This window comes from Rhinatrema bivittatum, chromosome 1, assembly GCF_901001135.1.
Source record: "Rhinatrema bivittatum chromosome 1, aRhiBiv1.1, whole genome shotgun sequence".
NCBI classification, from domain to species: Eukaryota; Metazoa; Chordata; class Amphibia; order Gymnophiona; family Rhinatrematidae; genus Rhinatrema; species Rhinatrema bivittatum.
This window is the reverse complement of record NC_042615.1, coordinates 749878281-749899873: the sequence shown is the minus strand read 5'-3', so window position 1 is coordinate 749899873 and position 21593 is coordinate 749878281. Positions and strand designations below refer to the sequence as shown.

The 21593-nt window shown below is 42.8% G+C and overlaps 1 protein-coding gene across 5 annotated transcripts in view; it reads left to right on the top strand.

Moving 5' to 3' along the window:
* WDR70 (WD repeat domain 70) overlaps positions 1-21593 on the top strand; it is a 587030-nt gene that overhangs the window by 384825 nt on the left and 180612 nt on the right. For all 5 annotated transcript variants that reach the window (XM_029578603.1, XM_029578594.1, XM_029578568.1 and 2 more), the window contains exons 11-12: positions 5357-5456; positions 21204-21288. In XM_029578603.1, coding sequence (XP_029434463.1) covers positions 5357-5456; positions 21204-21288 — 185 coding nt within the window. The remainder of the gene's footprint in view (positions 1-5356; positions 5457-21203; positions 21289-21593) is intronic.

The following is a 21593-nucleotide window of genomic DNA, read 5'->3' as shown; positions in this document are numbered from 1 at the left end:
GCTAGCGGTGGATCGGGCGTTGCTTGACATCAAACTAGTGACATGACAGCGCCAATGCCAGCACTTGCCTTGCAGGAACAGTCAACATGCTCATCAGTGTGTTACCGACCCAGTTGACGCCATTTCACGGGAGGCCGTTGATGCCCGGCAGGGCACCGATGCTTCCCCCAACCGATTTGGTGCTTGTCACCTGTTTCTCTGAGGAGGAAACTCCATCTAGGCTAGTGGGGACACCGGGGCCTTCTGCCCCCATCCAGCTTTGCCTGGGCCAGCACCTGTGCCACCAGTGCCTATGCCTCTGGACGAAGGCCACCTAGGGCTCCATCCCCCTGTGGTCTTCAGTGAAAATGAAACCCAGTTTGACCCCCTGGGGGTACAACACTGCGGAATCCACCTCCGAGGACTCAGAGGGTCTCCCCTCGGATCAGTCTCCTTCAGAAGAGCAGAGGAGGTCTCCTCCTGAGGACCTGACCGTCATAGGTTTTATGTGGATGATGGCTGAAGCCATCTCTTTTCAGTTGATGGAGGAGGATGCCCAGGCATAAGAAGCTGGAAATCTTTCAGTTTGTGGAGGCTCTTAAAGAGATCATGACATCCCAGTGTACAAGATCTTTAAGGAGTTGCTGCTGAGGATCTGGGAACACACCCTCACAGTACCTCCTGTCAACAGGAAGGCGGATAAGGATACCTCGTCCAACAGGCTACCGGATTAGAAAAGCATCAGCTAGCTTACCAGTTGGTAGTGGTTGAATCTGTTCTCAAGAAGGCCAGGCACTCTCGAACACATGCCTCAGCGCCCCTGGGGAAGGATCAAAGAGCAATGGACATTCTTGGGGGAAAAGTATTCCAGGGGCCTATACTCATTGCCTATATTGCCTCTTACCAGCTCTACATGAGCCAATTCTCACGCAACCTCTGGAATCGGTGTGAGAGCTAGCTATGCGACTGCCTCAAAACCAGCAAGACCCTTTCCTATTGCTGGTGCACCAGGACCTGGAGTGTGGAAAACACGATGTTCGTTCAACCTATGATGTTTTCGACTTGGCAGTGAGGATGTCTCCAGTGGGAATTGGTGTCCAGGGAAAGGCAAGGCTGTGGGCCTCAGATTTTCGTCCGGAGATACAAGAAAGACTTGCAGACTTGCTGTGTACAGAAGAGAATCTCTTCAGAGATAAGGCGAGGGATGCGGTAGCCCAGTTACGGGATCACCATGAGATCCTCCAACAACTCTCCACCACCACTTCGGGCCCGACCTCCTCAGCCAGGAGGTTTGCGAGGCAGGGTCAGATGAAGTCTTTCTATCACCAGAGGAAGTACTGTCCTCCAGCCCCTTGCTCCTGTTCACAGAGGGTGAGCTTCCATGACTGTCCCAGGCAACAGAGAGCTCCAAAACCCCAGCCGGTTCCCCAGCCAAACCCGGGAATGAGGTTTTGACTGGATCGTAGGGAACATGAGCCAGCCACCTGTACCCGCACCACTGCCCCCCCCCCCCCGGGGGGGGGGGGCAGGCTGAGGTTCTTCACAAACCGTTGGCCCAGTATAATCTCAGACCAGTAGGTTCTGTCCATTGTCTGCCAAGGGTACCAAATGTGAATGTATTAGGTGTCCTACCAAATTGTCCTCCGTGCCCATTATAGAGCCTATAGCACATTAGGACGTACTACTAAGGGAGCTCTATTTATTTTTGATTTTTATTTATTTAACATTTTTGTATACCGACATTCGTTAGAAACATCACATCGGTTTCCAAAGAACAGAACTGCAGCATAGGAGCTTTACAATGAAACTCATTAAAAAAAACTGGGGAGAGGGAAAACTACATGTACAAACTAAACGGTGTTAGGAAGAACAGGAGAGAATTCACAAACTTATATACATTATATACAGAAGCTACATATACTAAATAATAGATATTGGGAAGAACTGGAGTTTAAATACAAATAATATAAGATAAATACAAAATAAGTATAGGAGACTGGGACAAGAATTAGAAAGAGGGAAAAAAGGTGACGGGCGGGTAGAGGTAGGGAGGGAAATAAAATATGTAACGATAAAGGAGGTTATGAAAATCGAGTTCCAAATAATAGAGTCCGAACTATATTGTATCATAAGGAGTGAAAAAGAGAGATAAAAGGAGAAGTAAAATACAGGAGGAAGGGGAGAGCTGATTGCAGGAAAAGAAGATAACCTGTAACTATCAAGAGGGATAATATTTTACATACAATCAGAATTCTTAGAGCTTTGCAATGGATGGTAAAAGGAAGGGGAGGAAAAGAGAACTGAATGGAAGCGTGAGAGTCAGGGGAATGCTTGCCTAAACTCTCCGCCCTTTTAATGGCCAGAGCGGTCGGGGCCGTTCTGCCAGGGCAAAGAGGGCAGGAATTCTACTCCTAGAACTTCCTGATCCCAAAGAGAACAAGGACTCCATCCCATCCTAGACATGAAGGCCTTGAACAAGTTCTTAAAAAAAAAAGAAAAGTTCAAGATGGTTTACTTATTTTTTTCAGCTTCCCATAGCTTCAAAATGGGATTCAATACTCAAGAACAGAAAATACAATGGGGTAAATATTCAAAACTGAAATGTTAAAGGTACCAAAAAGTCCAGCATTCTTGTATTCTAATATCAACGAACCTATGATAACTCTAAATGACCTTCATAATAGGTTTCATCGTATAGTCTTCAAGTATAACTTTAAAGCTCAGCCTTATATTTAATCATTGGTCACTGAATATTCATTTTTAAAATATTTTTGAGATTAAGCCACTGCCCCATTCATGTGAAATAGACTGTACTGTGTACATATATTTTGTGCGCTGTGCGCAAAATTATCACTTCGCAAAATCACTTATCTTGAAACTGTTCTGTAGTCAAGCATGCCTTGATACGAAGCAACCCTGCCCGACACGGGACCATGTTTTGGATTAACAATCCTTTTTCAAGGGCTTAAATCATATTGCGATAATCCCAGTTCAAATATAGCGTGATGGCGTTCCATTTCCGGTATCAGCGCCATCACACCATATTTGAACAGTGATTATCGCAATATGATTTAAGCCCTTGAAAAAGTATCGTTAATCCAAAACATGGTCCCGTGTCGGGCAGGGTTGCTTCGTAGTAGAAGGCTTCTATCATCAAGGCATGCATGACTACAGAACAGTTTCAAGATAAGTGATTTTGCGAAGTGAAGAATTTTTCCATGTTTACATGAAGTGATAATTTTGCGCACAGCTCAAAAAATATATGTACACAGTACAGTCTATTTCACATGAATGGGGCAGTGGCTTAATCTCAAAAATATTTTAAAAATGAATATTCAGTGACCAATGATTAAATATAAGGCTGAGTTTTAAAGTTATACTTGAAGACTGTACGATGAAGCCTATTATGAAGGCCATTTAGAGTTATCATAGGTTTGTTGATATTAGAATACAAGAACGCTGGACTTTTTGGTACCTTTAACATTTCAGTTTAGTGATTTACCAATGGTCCAATTTTGTAATTTCTGAGGCTAACATGGTTTGTTGAGTGATTGTAAATATTTAAAAGCCATTTAGACAGATAATGGGAACGTTATCCATCTAAATGGTTTAGCCACATACTTAAATGACTTATCCAGCTAAATTCTAGCCGGATAAATCATTATCCAGCTAATATTTAACTAGATATGTTAAGGGCTTTCCTGGGATGGTGAATATCCTGGTTTAGTTAGCCGGAAATACCCTATAAACAGCGCTATAAAACAGCAATTGCAGTGGCTTGTTTTTCAGTTTGTTGTAGATACTTTTTTCTTTTTTCCTTCATGCTGTCCATCTAAGAATTATAATTCCATTTTGGTGCTACAAACCAACTGTTAAAATTGCATCATCAGTTATTTTCTTTCCAAAAGTGAAGACGTAAACTGAAGTACTCTATTCTGTTAATTTCAGATAAACAGCTGAGAAAATTTCTGGTGACATGTCTATCCAGCTAACTTTAGCCCCTCAGTGGCTGAATATTGACCCCCCAAAAACTATTAAAGAGCAGATTTGGAAAATGATGACTCTGGATGCCAGAGCAGGAAAGGGCAAGGAATGGATTGGACCCCAGGATGGTCATGGGTAAATCGAGAAAGATTTTGGACCTCTCTGTTACGGATTGGCTCAATGAGCTTTTCAAACAAAAGCCCAGTAATTAAGAAAAGCTCCAGCTAATAAGGTTCCTTTCCTCATTAAAAAGGAGAGTTGATGCAGGAGTTGGGGGTGGGGGAAGCAGGAAGGGTAGGCCTCTTCACCAGAGTCTCCATCCAGAGAAGTATCACCAATATCCTGAGATAAAAACCACCTGGAGTAGTTTTAAAAAAACCAAACAAACTCATATTGCAGTATTGCCCTATAAAACAGCAATTGCAGTGGCTTGTTTTTCAGTCTGTTGTAGATACTTTTTTCTTTTTCCCTTCATGCTGTCCATCTAAGAATTATAATTCCATTTTGGTGCTACAAACCAACTGTTAAAATTGCATCATCAGTTATTTTCTTTCCAAAAGTGAAGACGTAAACTGAAGTACTCTATTCTGTTAATTTCAGATAAACAGCTGAGAAAAATTCTGGTGACACAAGCCAAATGTGAATAAGGATAGTTTAAGAAGAGGGGTTTTTAAACCATTGAACTTTTATTGCCTTTCTCTTGTGAGATATAATCATGTTATTCTACCTTCTAGAACTTATTGTGATTCAGCATTTCATTCTTAGGCTTGCAGTGTAATGTAACAGAACATATGGTTTCATTTTCACATTCACCAATTTGTGTTAGAGGCTGAACAAGCCAATTGATTTCCTTTTTGATCAAGCTCATTATCCACACTGGAATGCCAAAGAAGGAGGAGACACTTCCCAATTACCCCTCCCCTTAGTCAGTTAGTACGGTCTTCACTCTCACCCCAGTCAGCAGAGGGCCCAGAAGCCACAGCCTGCAGCCCAGCCAAGACCTGGCGTGGAGCTTTGGCTGGGTCAAGGAGAGCATTGTCCAGTGTCAGTGTCAAAGAGCGTGCCAGTGGAGTGGAGGCTGAGGTTTTAAATTAACCGTTGGCTCAGAGAATTCTCGGATACTCTGAAAAGAAGAGTACAAATATTCAATATTCAAGAGTCTGCCCAAAAATTTCTCACTTGCTGTAAATATAATATTTATAAAGTAATTCTCTGTGCTCTATGTGAAATTTAAAGGAAGTTATGTACAATAACTTCCTTTAAATTACATAAATAACTTCCTTTATGTAAAATCCCTTTGTTCTATGTTTAGTAAAAATTGTGCTTATTTAATGAGAAAAAATAGTCAATGGTTAAAGCAATTAATTCTTTGTTTTATTGGCTTGCTAAACAGGTCCATACAAAGTTCCACTGCAGACAAGCACATGTTCCAGGCACTGACACATCATGTTTGACTTTTTCCTTTGATGGAACTACCATTGCAACTCGAGGAGGTAGGTGGCTGCCCCCACACTCTTCCCTAGTAAAACATGTTATTGCAGATGAGATTATGGGAACAAGTTTCAAAATACTCATGGAGCTTGTAGGGTCATTTTCAAAGGGAAAGTCCTCGCTGAATTTCCCTCTAGAAATCTGGGCACCAGCTTTAAAATTAAATCCCCTCCCACCTTTCTGTGGGGCCAAAGCAATAATTGTGTGTTGAAAGCGGGAGCTGAACAGTCAGCACCCGCTTTCCTAACATGCCCCTAGGCACCTCTCCTGGAGGCGCCATGCAATATTTGAATTAGAGGTCACGTGATCAAGGAGGTGATCAAGGCGGTGCTAGGGGCAGGCAAGCATCGGCTGTCCACCGGTTAGAAAAATAGACGCTGAATTCACTGGCGTCGGTTTCCCTAAACGGCGCACAGCCAGGGGTTCAGGAAATGGACGCTTGTCAACTCAGTTTCCTGCACCTGACTGCCGAAGCTTTTTTTTTTTTTTAAACTTTTTTAAAATTATTTTTGATATCAAGTAGGAGGCTGTACAGAAAAGCGTGCTCCAGGCAGGCATTAATTTCTGAGCACAAAAATGTGCATCTTAGACGCACAGTTTTTTTTTGCATTCAGAATGAATAGCTAATAGCCTCATTTCTCTCAGGACAAGCAGGATGGTAGTCCTCACATATGGTTGACATCACAGGATGGAGCCCAATGACTGGCACCTACTGGGCATGCCCAGGATGGCACTAACCCTGCAACCAAGGGGGTCCCTCTTCAGTCTTCTTTTTTCCGCGCAGCAGTAGCCACGCGGTTTAAGGAGCTCTACAGAGATTTCTGACAGGAATTTTCCTCATGGAATTACTTCATAATTTAATACCCCACAGGGATCCCCCTATTCAATTTTTGCTTCTGCCGTGGTTCGGTAAGGTTTTAGCCGATTCTGGTCGATTTCCGTCGAGTTCGGCCCTCGCAGCCTACTGGCCGTCGACCACACTGCGGCTAAATTTTTTGAGAGGCCATGGCATCGGGGTTCCGTCGATGCCCCGACTGCACTCGCACAATGACCATTACTGACCCTCACAAGGTCTGTGTAATGTGTTTAGGGAGCGAGCATGATGTCCTTACTTGCACCAAATGTGCCCTTATGACACCAAAAGGTCGCAAGGCTAGAATGGAGAAGATGGAACTTCTCTTTCGGTCACAAACTCCGATGCCGTCCATAGTCTCGACATCGTCCGAGCCGACAACATCTATGTCGCACTAGTATTGTGCACTGACCGGTGTCCGACCGGCATCAACGACTCCGCGGCCATCAACGCCCTCTGTTTCTCCTCAGCATAAGGACTGAGGAGATCATCGAGAAAAGCATCGACATCGACACTGTAGGCCTCAGACCATCGACGCAGGGAAGCTCTCAACATCGCCAATATCTGAGCCACCGCCGAAGAAAGCCCGTCCAGAAAAGGCACCATCCCTATCTGGCTCCGGGTCACCGAGGCAACCTTCACCGGGACCGGTGACAGGAGCCGCGATTCCACCTCTAATGGTGGTCCCTCCGGCTATGCCTCCGCCGCCTCCTCCGCATTGGGGCTCCACGCTCCAGGTTTCCGAGAGGAATTGGATCAGATGATTCAAGAGGCCATCGGCAGAGCGATGCAAGGCTTCAAGATTCCTCCAATGCCGGTGCCGATTCCTGAACCAGCTATCGATCCCATTCCTGTAGCGCTGGCACCGCTAATAACGAAGATGGAAGCGCTGCTCGCTGCTTTTCCTCCGATGGATCCGGGGGCACCGATGGGCCCGGTGCCCTCCTCCCCAATTCCTCTTTCATCGACAGAATAAGGAGAAACACCGTTACTTCCTCCATGGGGAGTCCTATGTCATCGATAGCGTCTTTGCTACCATCGGTGCTGCCCATCCGTCCATCGATGCCCTCTGTGCCTCCATGATGCTTCCAGTGACTCCCTCGATGCCTTTGGTGCCTCAACCAGGACCTTCAGGAATACCAACATTCCGTCCCTCTAAGGATCCTAGTGGTGCTGGTGATGAACCCTATGATACATGGAAAGATGACTCATCCCAGGATACCGATGACTTACCATCACCACCCTCTCCTACTGAAAGCAGGAAGCATTTCCTCCAGAGGACTTGTCCATTAATTTTGTGAAGGACATGTCTGAATTGGTTCCATTCCAACTTCAGACAGAACAGGATGATAGACACAGGATGATGGAACTTCTGCAATTTCTGGATGCTCCTAAAGAAATCACCTCTATCCCTATCCATGATGTCCTATTGGATCTTCTGAAGAGGAATTGGGAGCATCCTGGTTCGGTGGCACCAGTTAACCGAAAAGCGGACACCATATACCTAGTCCAGTCAACTCCAGGTTTCCAAAAAACCCAATTGGATCACCATTCAGTGGTTGTTGAGTCAGCCCAAAAGAAAGCCCGACGCTCCAAGCCTCACTCTTCTTTCCCTCCAGGGAAGGAGCAAAAGTTCCTGGATGCTATAGGTAGGCATGTCTTTCAGGGGTCAATGCTTATATCCCGCATTGCCTCTTACCAACTCTATATGACCCAGTACAACAGGGTCCTCTTTAAACAAATACAGTCCCTGCCTCAGAAGACTCAAGAGCAATTACATGCCCTGGCTCAAAAAGGATTAGAAGCGGGCAAACATGAAATAAGATCAGCATATGATATTTTTGACACCGCTTCCAGGGTATCAGCAGCAGCTATTTCTGCAAGGAGGTGGGCCTGGCTAAAGTCTTTGGACCTACGACCTGAGGTCAGGACAGACTATCTGATTTGCCTTGCACTGGTGACAATCTTTTTGGTGAACAGATACAAGCAGTGGCACAGCTCAAAGATCACCATGAGACTCTTCACCAACTCTCCTAGTTGCCTTCTGAATATCCTGCTAAGCAAACATTCAGAAAGGATCCCAAAAAGTCTTTCTACCGCCAAAGGAAATCTTATCCTCCACCGTCCAAAGGTCGCTCTACTAAGCCTTACCAGAAAGGCCAGTCCAGGCAACCTGGCAGGCAAAAAACACAGACAACCCCTCAGCCAGGCCCAGCATCTGGTTTTTGACTCTTTCCTAGAGAGCAGCATTCAGCCTCCACTACTGCATATACCAGTGGGAGGTCGATTGTGCCACTTCAGCAACATCTGGCACACAATCACCTCAGACCAGTGGGTTCTTGCCATAATCACTCAAGGTTATCATCTCAACTTTCTCGCCATTCCGTTGGACTCCCCACCTCGGCTGATGTGGGGAACATCCAACCACTCACCACTCCTGGATCAGGAAGTCACCCTCCTCCTTCGATTCAGAGCAATCGAACCAGTGCCCTACTCTCAGCAGGGTCTCTGCTTCTATTCCCGGTACTTTCTAATCCCAAAAAGGTTAGGTGGCGTTCGCCCAATACTAGACCTTCGTGCCTTAAACAAGTATCTACAAAGAGAAAAGTTCAAGATGGTAACCTTGGCTTCCCTCCTTCCCCTTCTGCAAAGGGAAGACAGGCTCTGCTCTCTAGACCTCCAGGATGCTTACACACACATCGCAATAACTCCGTCTCATTGCAAATTTTTGCAATTCCTGATAGGCCAAAAGCACTATCAATACCGAGTGCTAACATTCGGCCTGGCATCTGTACCAATAGTCTTCACCAAGTGCCTCGTAGTAGTAGCAGCATTCCTCAGGACTCAAGGTGTCCATGTCTACCCCTACCTCGACGACTGGTTGATCAGGGCTACCACCCAGCAAGCTACTCTGACGTCCCTACATCTCACCTTGCATACCCTGATCTCCCTAAGGTTTCTCATCAATTACCCAAAGTCCAACTTAGTCCCATCACAAACCCTGTCGTTCATAGGAGCAGACTTGGACACCTTCAAAGCAAAAGCATTTCTTCCTCGAGAACGAGCTCTCACTCTCACTTCTCTCGCCCATCAACTGCAGTCTTGAAAATGCTCAACTGCACATCACTTCCTAGTGTTGCTAGGACACATGGCGTCCTTGGTACATGTCACTCCAATGGCTCGTCTGGCCATGAGAGTCATGCAGTGGACTCTAAGGTCACAGTGGATACAATCATCTCAACCACTGTCAGCCATTGTCCACATCACCAACCCACTTCGCTTATCTCTGGCTTAGTGGAAGAATCAGCCCAATCTCCTCCAAGGCCTTCCTTTCCAGGCTCCAGATCCTCAAATAACCCTTACAACCGATGCCTCCAACCTCGGCTGGGGAGCACATGTTGCCAATTTGCAAACTCAAGGCACCTGGTCTCCAGAGGAAGCCAAATACCAAATAAATTTCCTGGAACTAAGAGCAATCAGATATGCTCTCAGGGTGTTTCAGGATCGCCTTTCCACCCAGGTCATCCTGATTCAGACAGACAACCAGGTGGCCAAGGGTACATCAACAAACAAGGAGGAACGGGCTCCTACCTCCTGTGTCAGGAAGCTGCACAGATATGGGCGGAAACCCTTTCCCACTCGATGTATCTCAAGGCCATCTACTTGCCAGGAGTGGACAATGTGTTGGCAGCCGCATGAGTGGTCCCTCAACCCCTCAGGAGCGGACTCAATATTCCAACGATGGGGTTACCCTCACATAGATCTCTTTGCGTCACCTCAAAACCGCAAAGTAGAGAACTTTTGCTCTCTCACTCGCAGCCAACACTCACTACCAAGAGATGCGTTCTCCCTCTCATGGGCAACTGGTCTCCTGTATGCATTCCCTCCACTTCCACTTCTCTCAAAGACTCTCATGAAGTTACGTCAGGACAAGGGAAGCATGATCCTGATAGCCCCTCACTGGCCACACCAAGTGTGGTTTCCGATTCTTCAGGACCTCTCCATTCACAGGCACATTCCCCTGGTGAAGGACCCGCTTCTGATCACTCAAAATGACGGGAGCCTATGCCACCCCAATCTTAAGGCCTTGTCCATGACTGCCTGGATGTTGAAAGGTTAATTCTTCAGCCACTCAACCTTTCGGAAGCAGTTTCTCATGTCCTGATTGCTTCACAAAAGCCTTCCACGAGAAAATCTTATTATTACAAATGGAACAGATTTCAGTCATGGTGTTCCTTAATGTCCCTTGATCCTTTCACTTGTTCCACCACGAAGTTTCTAGACTATTTCTGGCACTTGTCAGAATCAGGTCTAAAAACTTCTTCCATCAGGATGCATGTCAGTGCGGTAGCTGCCTTCCATAAAGGTATTGGGGATGTTCCCATTTCAGTACAACCCCTTGTAACACGTTTTCTGAAGGGCTTGCTCCACCTCAAATCTCTACTGCGCCCTCTGGCCCCTTCTTGGGATCTCAACCTGATTTTGGGTCAGCTCATGAAACCACCATTCGAGCCTCTCCAATCTTGTGATCTTCGCTATCTTACATGGAAAGTGATTTTTCTTTTGGCAATCGCATCTGCTCGCAGTTAGTGAGTTACAGGCCTTAGTTACCTATCCGCCTTATACTAAACTTCTTCATGATAGGGTAGTACTCCGCACTCACCCTAAGTTTTTGCCTAAGGTAGTATCGGAGTTTCATATTAATCAATCCATTATACTACCCACCTTCTTTCCCAGGCCCCATTCCTGTCCAGGAGAACAGGCTCTGCATACCCTTGGCTGTAAACGGGCTCTAGCATTCTATCTAGACCATACAGCTACCCACAGAAAATCCACCATTTGTTTCTTTCCATCCCATCAGATTGGGTCAACCTGTGGGTAAGCAGTCTCTCTCCTCCTGGTTAGCGAACTGCATATCTTTTTGCTATCAGCAAGCAGGCATTCCAGTTCAAAACCATGTTAAAGCACACTCTGTCAGGGCCATGGCAACTTCAGTAGCGCACCTACGATCGGTGCCGCTTCCTGATATTTGTAGGGCTGCTACCTGGAGTTCTCTCCATACATTTACAGCCCATTATTGTTTAGACAAGGCTGGCAGACAAGATTCCATCTTCGGCCAGGCTGTTTTGTGCAACCTATTTGCAACTTGATGTACCAACACCCTTCCGCCTGCCCTCTTTCAAATTCCACCCCAGTCCTTGTGCCTATTGCTCATCTTGGGTACATTTGGTGCATTTCTCGGACATCCTCAACTCGGTACACACCCATATGTGAGGACTACCATCCTGCTTGTCCTGTGAGAAAGCAGAAGTTGCTTACCTGTAACAGGTGTTCTCACAGGACAGCAGGATGTTAGTCCTCATGAAACCTGCCCGCCACCCCGCGGTGTTGGGTTGTTTACGTTTTCTTATTTTATTTTTTGGCACTTACTATAACTTTTAAACAAGACTGAAGGGGGACCCCTGCTGGTTGCAGGGTTAGTGCCATCCTGGGCATGCCCAATAGGTGCTAGTCAAAGTTCTAGAATCTTTGAGAAAAGTGTTCCATGATTGGGCTCCATCCTGTGATGTCACCCATATGTGAGGACTAACATCCTGCTGTCCTGTGAGAACACATGTTACAGGTAAGCAACTTCTGCTTTACATGCATTTGCGATGTGGAGGCACTAATCCCCTTATTGCATAAAGGGATTAGCTAGCGCCTATACAACCCGCGTCCATCTGCGAGTTATACAGTGGAGTGCACTATATTGCGTCTGCCCCTATGTGGGTAAAAGTATGTTCACTGTGACCCAGCAAACACACTTTTACCTACATTTAAGGGGGAGGGGGTGCAATTTTCAAACACCATGTTTATCTATGTAAAAACTTGTGAACATTCTTTCTGTGAGCAGGTTTTAAAGGAATTATCCAACTGCAGAGAAGATCCCTTTGAAATTTGGCACCTGCCCATCCTACCCCACCATGTCCTATGACGCAAAGAGTAGGGCTGGTGGTGCAAAGTTTTCTGCAGGTACTCTTGTACCTATGGTCCCTGCTGGGTCAGATAGTTTCAAAGGGAAACTCTCTGCAGGGAGAACCCTTATGATTAGTGAGCAGAACACTTATATTTTATTATATTTAATTTTGTCCTGCTTAATTGTTATTGAATTTTAATTTTATGTGAATTTTATTTTATGAATTGTATTTTTAAATCTGTTGTAAGCCACTTTGGGCAATCCTTTGGATTTCATAAGGTAGGACATAAATATGATATAAAATAATAATGTAATTTCCAGGCCCACAGGAGCAAAACACCGTGGGCCTGCAAGCACTTCAGGGAGGCTGAAAATTGTCCTCTCTCTGTTATGTTTTATATTTTTAATGTTAACTACAGTTAAAGAGCAATCTAATCATTCTAAATTTTGAAGTGAAAGTTAAATTCTAGAAAATTTACCAGAAGATAATATACATAGAGAGCCCAAGTTTACATTGCTGACTTCAGGGAGATGGGGGTCAAAGGCAGGAAGAAATAATTAGTACATATTAGCTGTAAACAATAAATATTGGAGCTAAAGCTAAATAAAGGAGAACAGTGTTATTTGTAAGTTATTACAATTAGATTAAAAAAGATATAAAAAATAATTGCACATGTCATATATAGCCAATAATTGCACATGTCATATATAGCCAATAACTTATGTCCACTGTCAAAAAAAACCATAAATCCTTCTCTAAAAAACAAGCAGCCATGGTTCTCAAATGAGCTCCGTACCCTGAAGCAAAACCTAAGACGGAAAGAAAAAGAATGGAGGAAGAATCCCAATTCCAATTCTCTAACCACATACAAAGCCACCCTCCATCTTTACAGAACGACAACGCTTCGAACAAAAAGGGATTTCTATGCCCACCGTATCCATGATATGATATTCGACCCGAAGGCACTTTTCTCATACGTTTCGGAACTCACCAAAACTGCCCCTCCTACTATCCCAGACGATACAGCCCAATCGAAGGCCAATGATCTGGCCTTATTCTTTCAGAACAAAATCTCCAACACCCTGGCTAAATTACCTACCAGCCCAAAATCACTATCCCTGGTTACCCACCACCTACCGAACACAGACATAAGCTTGGAATCCTTTGATCCTACCCACACTATAGAGGTGGAAAATCTGATAAAAAGAATGAAACCTTCGACCCACCCTCTGGACCAAATTCCCTCCAAATTTCTGATTCTCATACCAGAATACATCTCCAAACATCTAGCTGATACTATCAATTGTTCCCTCTCACAAGGAATATTCCCAGATGCTCTCAAATCAGCCACCCTTAAACCCTTACTCAAGAAACCGAACCTGGACCCGAACGACCTCAACAATTACCGCCCCATCTCTAATCTCCCGTTTGTTGCTAAGATCATGGAGAAAATCGTAAATAAGCAACTTTCAAATTACCTAGAAGACAATAATATTCTACACCCGTCACAATACGGTTTCCGAAAAGAGCACAATACCGAAACCCTCCTCATCTCACTCCTTGATCAAATATACATTGGCTTTGATAAAGGACAATCGTTTCTCCTAGCCCTTCTCGACATCTCTGCAGCCTTCGATACTGTAAGTCACAATACCCTGCTAAACCGGCTATCAGACATAGGAATTGCAGGATCAGCTCTTAGATGGTTCGACTCCTTCCTTAGCAATAGAGGTTATAAGGTTAAAATTAATAACAAGGAATCATCTCACACTAATGCCCCTTTCGGAGTCCCCCAGGGCTCCTCCTTATAGCCCACCCTGTTTAACATATACATACTCCCTCTCTGCCATTTACTCTCACATCTAAAACTTAAGTTCTACATATATGCAGACGACGTCCAAATTTTAATCCCCATATCTAATTCACTGGACTCAACACTCAAGTTATGGAACTCTCACCTGCAAACAATCAACCATCATCTTTCAAGCCTCAACCTGGTGCTCAATACGTCCAAGACAGAACTATTGCTAATCTCCCCAGAAGGCAGTCCCTCACATCACCAACTACAATCCAACATACAAATATCCCACGCCAGAGATCTCGGAGTCACAATTGACAGTCACTTGAACCTAAAGCAATTTATAAAACACACCACAAAGGAGTGCTTCTACAAGCTACAGGTACTCAAAAAACTCAAACCGCTCCTATTCCATTACGACTTCAGATCTGTCCTCCAAGCCATTCTGTTCTCCAAAATTGACTACTGCAATTCCATCTTGCAAGGTCTCCCTGCTTCTACTATAAAACCCCTCCAGTTGCTCCAAAATGCAGCGGTGAGAATTTTGACGAATACCAATCAGAGAGCGCATATCTCTCCTATTCTAAAAGATCTTCACTGGCTCCCAGTAAACTTCAGAATTCTCCATAAATCACTGACAACTATCCACAAAAATATTCACCACCAGACCCCTCTTGATCTGCTACACCCTCTCAAATTGCATTCGACAGCCAGACCCTTAAGGGATGCCTACAAGGGATCTTTACATGTTCCTCCAATCAAATTTGTACACCACTCAAATATCAGAGACAGGACATTCTCTATCAGAGAGGTCCAGAGGCTTGGCATTCCAGATGGAAGTCCCTCCATCTGGAACGCCATGCCTCTGGACCTTAGGCAGGAAACTTGTCTACTTACGTTCAAAAAGAAACTAAAGACATGGCTGTTCTGCCGAGCCTTCCCTGCCACTAGCCCAACAGACTGACCTAGAATTGTCCCTTCACTTATGTAAATAAACAATCACTAAATTATGCTTACAAATTAATATGAGGTCAGCCCCTTGCCTCCCTCCCATACTCTATTGTATATAGTACTTTATCTTTGTTGTATATAGTACTTTATCTTCGTTTTTCCCTTCTTTCTTTCCTACTCCCAGTTAAGGCATCCTTGTTATAATGTAACTTTATGCTCCTTTTAGATTATCTCTTGTTGAATGGTTGGTTATAGTTACTGCTTAGTTCGATGTAAACAGAGTTGATTTGATCAAGAAAGTCGGTATATAAAAGCCTTTAATAAATAAATAAAATAAATATATAATGTCAACAAACAACAAAAAAGGATACCGTACTAAAATATGAAATCAAGTGCTAATGCATATATTTAGTACGGCATCCTTTTTGTTGTTTGGTTATTAAGTATTATAGGACCGTTTTTCAGCTCTTTGTTTTTTGGTTTGTCATATATAATGTAAAGCCACATTTCAACTCAAGTTGCAAATAAAAATGTTCCTTACAGTCTAGTCTGAAGATTATTTGCCTTCTATCTACTGTTTGTGGTTGTCTTTCATCATCTCTCTTCTCATTTCTTTTTCTGGTTTTCTTTTCTTCTTCTCTTCCATCTCTTTCTATGATATCTGCTTTTCTCTCCCTCTCTCATCACCACTTCTACTCTCCCTCCGTCCTCTCCTTCTTATTTTTCATCTGTCTACCTTCCAGTTCTTTTATTTTTGGAGTAGAGTAGCCTAGTGGTTAGCGCAGCCCTTTGCGAAACAGGGAAGCCAGAGTCAAAATCTGCTGCCTCTCCTTGTGATCTTGAGCAAGTCACTTCATCCTCCATTGCCTCAGGTACAAACTTAAGGGTTCATTCACTAAAGCCAGGGTATCTTTATTTATTTATTTATTTATTTATTTATTTATTTAAGGTTTTTATATACCGGCAATCATGAGAACATATCTTGCTGGTTTACATGAAACGGGAGTGCATTAAATACATCAAACTAGAACTGTGGTGACCGAAGGAACAGTTACAATTAACAAGGGTTGCAGTTGTAAGGACTGTATTTCCTTCAAGGGAAATACAGTCCTTACAACTAAAAGCGTGGAAACTACACTCAAATGTCTTCCTGTTCACATGCGGAAGGCTATACATCCTAGTAACATGGTTACATAGTAACACAGTGAAAAAAATCCAAGTGGTCTGCCCAGCAAGTTTTTTTAGGGTAGTACTGCCGATCTGTGCAGGTGACCCTCATGCCAGAAGTGTTTCACCTATAGTTAACACAGGTGACCCCATTTCTTCATTTCTATCTTCTAGTTACTGGGGATCCTTTTTATTTATCTCCCACCTTTTTGAATTCTGTTACTGAACCACTACACGCATAATGTTACTCATGGTGAAAGGAGGCATTGCCAGAGGCAGACTTGGAAAGGGACTTAGAACTATGTGCATACTTTTACATTTTCAAAAGTATATAAATCTAAAATAAGTAAATAACTTAACCCAATAAAGTATCTGCCCAAAAAAGGAGTGAAAGTTGTGTGCATACTTTTTCCCCTTTGAAAATTGGAACAAGTTACACATGCAGAATGTATCCACCAGCTTTGCAATTCTGCGGGCAATTTGAAAATTGCTCTCTGTGTCTGACTTTAGCAATATTTTCTTGTCCCAAAAAATGCTTTGCCTATTTATCTTTTTTTTCCACTTTATTTATACATTTCTAATTAATGTACAAGCACTACTTGCGAAGAAAAGGAAGAAAAAATGACAAAGCATACAGTATGTATCATAAAAATAAAAGGAAACATATACAGTATATATCCTTAGACCACAATCTTGAGAGGGAATGGAGATACAGAATTAGGAAGAAAAAAAAAAAGAGGAAAGATTTAAGGAAAAAGCATTAACATGTTATAAGGTTGTATTATAATTATGAATGCTACATTTAAACAGCCAGAGTTTTAGTGACTCTTTTTTTGATCAAGGAAAAAATATAACTGATCAGGAGAAAAAAAAAATGATATCAAATTCCAACTTATATGATTATGCAAGTGTAGGGATATCTAAGCAAGAAATTAGCTTCCTAACGCATAGCAAAAAAAAACTTTCTTGTCTCCTGTGTAGATTTCAAACAGCTGGATATATCCAAATTCTCTTGCAATAAAACAAAGACTGGGCTTTATGATAATAAAGCTTCAGACTCATATTTAGATCCTGTTCAAATACAAAAGTATCCAAAACAGTCTCCCTTTATTATACTTCCATAGTGGAACTTTCTAGCATAGCAGAGTCATCTAAAGTAGTTTTCTAAGACCAAAGATCCCGGTGAGGGTGCAGTAGCCGTTCTATTTCTTCTCTGACGTGGTAAAAAGTAGACTTTACCAGCAGGAGGGCAACCCTCAGGGAATAAACCCTAAAATTCTATAACAAATTTCTTTAAAGAGTCCCTGACAAAAATTACAGGAATTTTTGGAAAACAAAAATCACAGATTGAAGTACCTAGCATAATCCTCAAACTGTTCAGTTTTCCTATGAACTAGATTTTTAACTTGAATCAAGGTGGCATTAACTTTCTGAATATCTTGTACTTTCTTTTCCGTTGAATCCATCTTGTTCTCCAGTTCTTGAAATTTCTGAGATTGAACCGCATGTATATCAGAGACAGTTTTGACTAGGAAACATATGTGAGCAAGCACAGTTTGATATGGCACTGTCAGCCTGAACCAATATTGACCATAAAGAATCAAGAGAGTCTTAAGCAGATCTAATTAAAGGGTCCAAAGGCTTATTCAGACATCCAAAAGTGATATCTTCAGTCTGGCTACTTTGAGGAACATTGTTTACAAGCTGTTCCTCTGGGGATAATGAAATCAAGCCACGACAACTCTTCCTTGGCAATGGCCCCTCCCGCAGGAAAAAGTCGAGTCATCAACCTGCGACTGCACTGGCATCATACTGTTGGCTCTCACCCTCAACCTCAAACATCTGGCTCAAGATAGAATCCAGCATGCATTCTCCGGGTAAGATCGAAGTTTTGGAGGGAAACTGCCTAGGTCTTCCTTTCCTCTTGGACGACATAACTGCTTAGGAAACAGTTACATTAAAGCAAAGGAAAGCCATAGCAATGCACCAGGAGCTGAACACGCCTTCATGTTAACTTCTCCCCATCAACTATTTTTCTTAATCAGTCAAACAATGATACAAGAGTTCCAAATTATCTGAAATGAATAATAAACCTGGGACTATAGGGCATAGTCAGAATTGATAAAATGGAAATTTGAAAACTTCTAAATAGTTTTGTGAAAGTGAATACATTTGAACATTTTTTATTGATACCTATTAGTTATGTCTTGTATTTCCTTTAGCTTTTTGGCTGTTGACTGTAAAGTAAGAGCGCATGGTCTAAATATAAAGCTATAACTAGCAAGGAACAAGCTGTTGAAAATTAACTTCTGATTTAAAAAAAAAAATATTTTTTTTTTAAATCCTTTGAAAAAATATACTTTTTTGAGCCCTTATGTTAAAAACATGCACTGTTTATAACAGATCCTGCAACCCATGTTTAAAATTGGGAGTTCTATCTCTGAAAGTTTTGCCTCACTTCCTCTTTATCTGCTCGTTCATCTGGCCGCTCCTCTGGTAGGCTTTGCAGACTGACTTAATACAGAACAGGAATGATTGTATTGATAAGTTTAGCTAGTTTTATCATGGTTACAGAATTTGCAGAATTAACTGAATGTTTCCAAGCTTAAGAAACAATGTGTCAAATTTACTTCAGGAATAGTTACTAAATGGCTTTTCTTGAAAAAATAAAACATCATCCAGGAAAAGGATCTTTGAATCACTGTGGACAATACTTTGAAATCCGCGGCTTGGTGTGCAGCGGTGGTCAGAAAAATAGAATCTTAGGTATTATAAGGAAAGGAATGGAAAATATAATGCCTCTGTATGAATACTTGGTGCAATTCACCTTGACTATTGTATGTAGATCTGGTCACCCCCATCTAAAAACAAATATAATGAGACTAAACAAGGTAGAGAGATGAGCAACTAAAATGATAAAGGAGATAGAACAGCTCCCCTATAAGGAAAGGCTAAACAAATTAGAGTCCTTCAGTCTGGAGAAGAGACAGCTGAGAGGATATATGATAGAGGTCTATAAAATCATGAGTGGGGTGAAACAGGTAAATAGGGAATGGTTATTTACCCTTGCCAATAGTTCTGGGTCTAGGGACCACTCTGTGAAATTAATAGATAACATTTTTAAAACAAGTTGGAGTAAATATCTTTGCACTCAGTGCACAATACATTGTGGAATTTATTGCCAGAAGATGTGGTAAAAGCTGGATTTTAAAAGGGACCAGATAAGTTCCTGGAGGAAATGTCCATAAACCACTATTTGCCATGTAGACTTTGAAAAGCCACTGCTTATCTCAGTTCTGAGTAAGAAGGATTGGATTTGTTCTTTGCAGTCCTTCTGGGTACTTGTGACCTGGATTGCCCACTGTCGGAGCCAGAATGCTAGACTTGATGGACCTTTGGTGAGGCTCAGTATGGCATTTCTTATGTTCTTATGTAGCTTTGGCAACTCTGTGATGTCTCCTCTTTGAGGTTCTTTGAATCTTTAGGAAGGGAGATTGATTTTCCTGGTTTCTCATTGAACTCAGATCTTCAAAGGATCTTCATTATTTATAAAGGTATTATAGACACCAAATTTGGGCTGGACTGTACGAGTGATTTGTGGAATAAATAGATTAAGGATTTAGATCTAAACTAAAATCTCAGTTGTTACTTGCTAAAATTGATGAGGATGCTTCTAACTTGTGCTGGCAGGGATGTGGAAGGGTAGGAACATATATCCATATGTGGTGATCCTGCAGATACATATCTGTTTTTTGAGGGGAGGTAAAAGGGGAAATCTTTAGGACAGGAATCGGCAACTCTCTTCCTGGAGTGCTACAAGCAAGTCTGGTTTTCAGAATATCCACAATGAATGTGTAGGTGGTATGTTTGCATGCACTGTGGATATTCTGAAAACCAGACTTATTCGTGACACTCCGGGACTGGAGTTGCCTACCTCTGCTCAAAGATGAGCAAACTTCTGTTAGACATTTCACCCCTTTTGAGGTTGTTACGGTGTTGAAATGACTTTTCTGTTCTCAACAAGTTTGTGTTTAGTCACCGAGCTGTTATTGTCTGCCTGTTTCACCATTCCCTTTATTGGAAATATGTTTCCAATATCATGCGTTGCGGAGACAGACCTGAGAAATAACCCTTATTGTAAAAAATAGCAAGCTGTGTGAAGGGGAGACTTAAGTTAATTTGGGGTCCTTTCTTGACTTTTTATGATTTGGGGCACTAGATATGCAGGCTTTCTTTCCTGTTATGATACATGCTAAACCTTGCTCACTATGGTTAAGATTTGTGGCATGCCATTATTGTTGTAATCAGTGTTTTATTTGTTTTGATTATAGTTTGTAAGGTTAGTTTGTTCACATATGCAATAAAATAAATAGTTAAAAAAGAATAAGGGGTAGATTTTCAAAGGGTTACGCGCGTAATGGCCTTACGAGCGCCGGGCCAGTTTTCAAAGGCCCAGTCATGCACGTAAATCCCTGGAATGCACGCAAGTCCCAGGGCCTTGGGAAAGGGGAGGGGTGGGGCGGTCCGGGGGAGGGCGGGGCTAGAGGCCCCCGGCACAGTGGCTATTTGGCGCTGTGCCGGGGGATCGTGTGCCAGCAGGGTGCTAGTGTGCACAACTTGCGCCTGCCCCGAGGCAGGCACAAAAGATAAAATAAAAATTTTGGAGGGGGGGGGCTAGGTTAGGGGAAGGGAGGTTAGTGAAGGGAGTTGGGAAGTTCCCTCCCAGTCTGCTCTGAAATTGGAGCAGACTGGAAGGGAACTGAAGAAGACCGCGGGCATCGGCGCGCACAGGATGCACAAGTGTGCACCCCCTTGCGTGCACTGACCCTCGATTTTATAACATGCGCGCACGTGTATTAAAATCGAGCATCCTTGTGTGCGCGCGCATCTCTGAAAATCTACCCCTAAGGTTAATTTGCATATTTTGGCTGCTCTCAAAAACCAAACCTGATAATAGTGAAAACCCTTGTATTACAGAGTAAAATCTTTACTTTTTTGTCATATTTTAACATTTGTTTCACAGGAGATGATTCTCTAAAAACTTGGGACGTTAGAAACTTCAAGAAACCTTTGAATGTAGTTACAGGTCTGCCTAGCTTCTTTCCAATGTAAGTAATACACTCTTTCAGTAGAACTGTATTGCTACCATGCAGGAAATCTGAGGTGGGACGTGCACAGGCCTGAGATTATGGTGCATAACAGATTCCAAAGGAAAGTCATAACTATGATCAACATTGTCATAATTTATATCGCTATAAACTGAAGCAAGATGAGGTAGTGTGCTAGTACAGGGTCATGCAGACTTCTTGAGCTTAAAACCAAGATTCCTGACTTTTTTTCCTCTTCCCTCTGTATTCTCTTTCTTTAAAATCACCGCCTCCCTATTAGCTCTGCTTCTACTCTGTCTAGATTT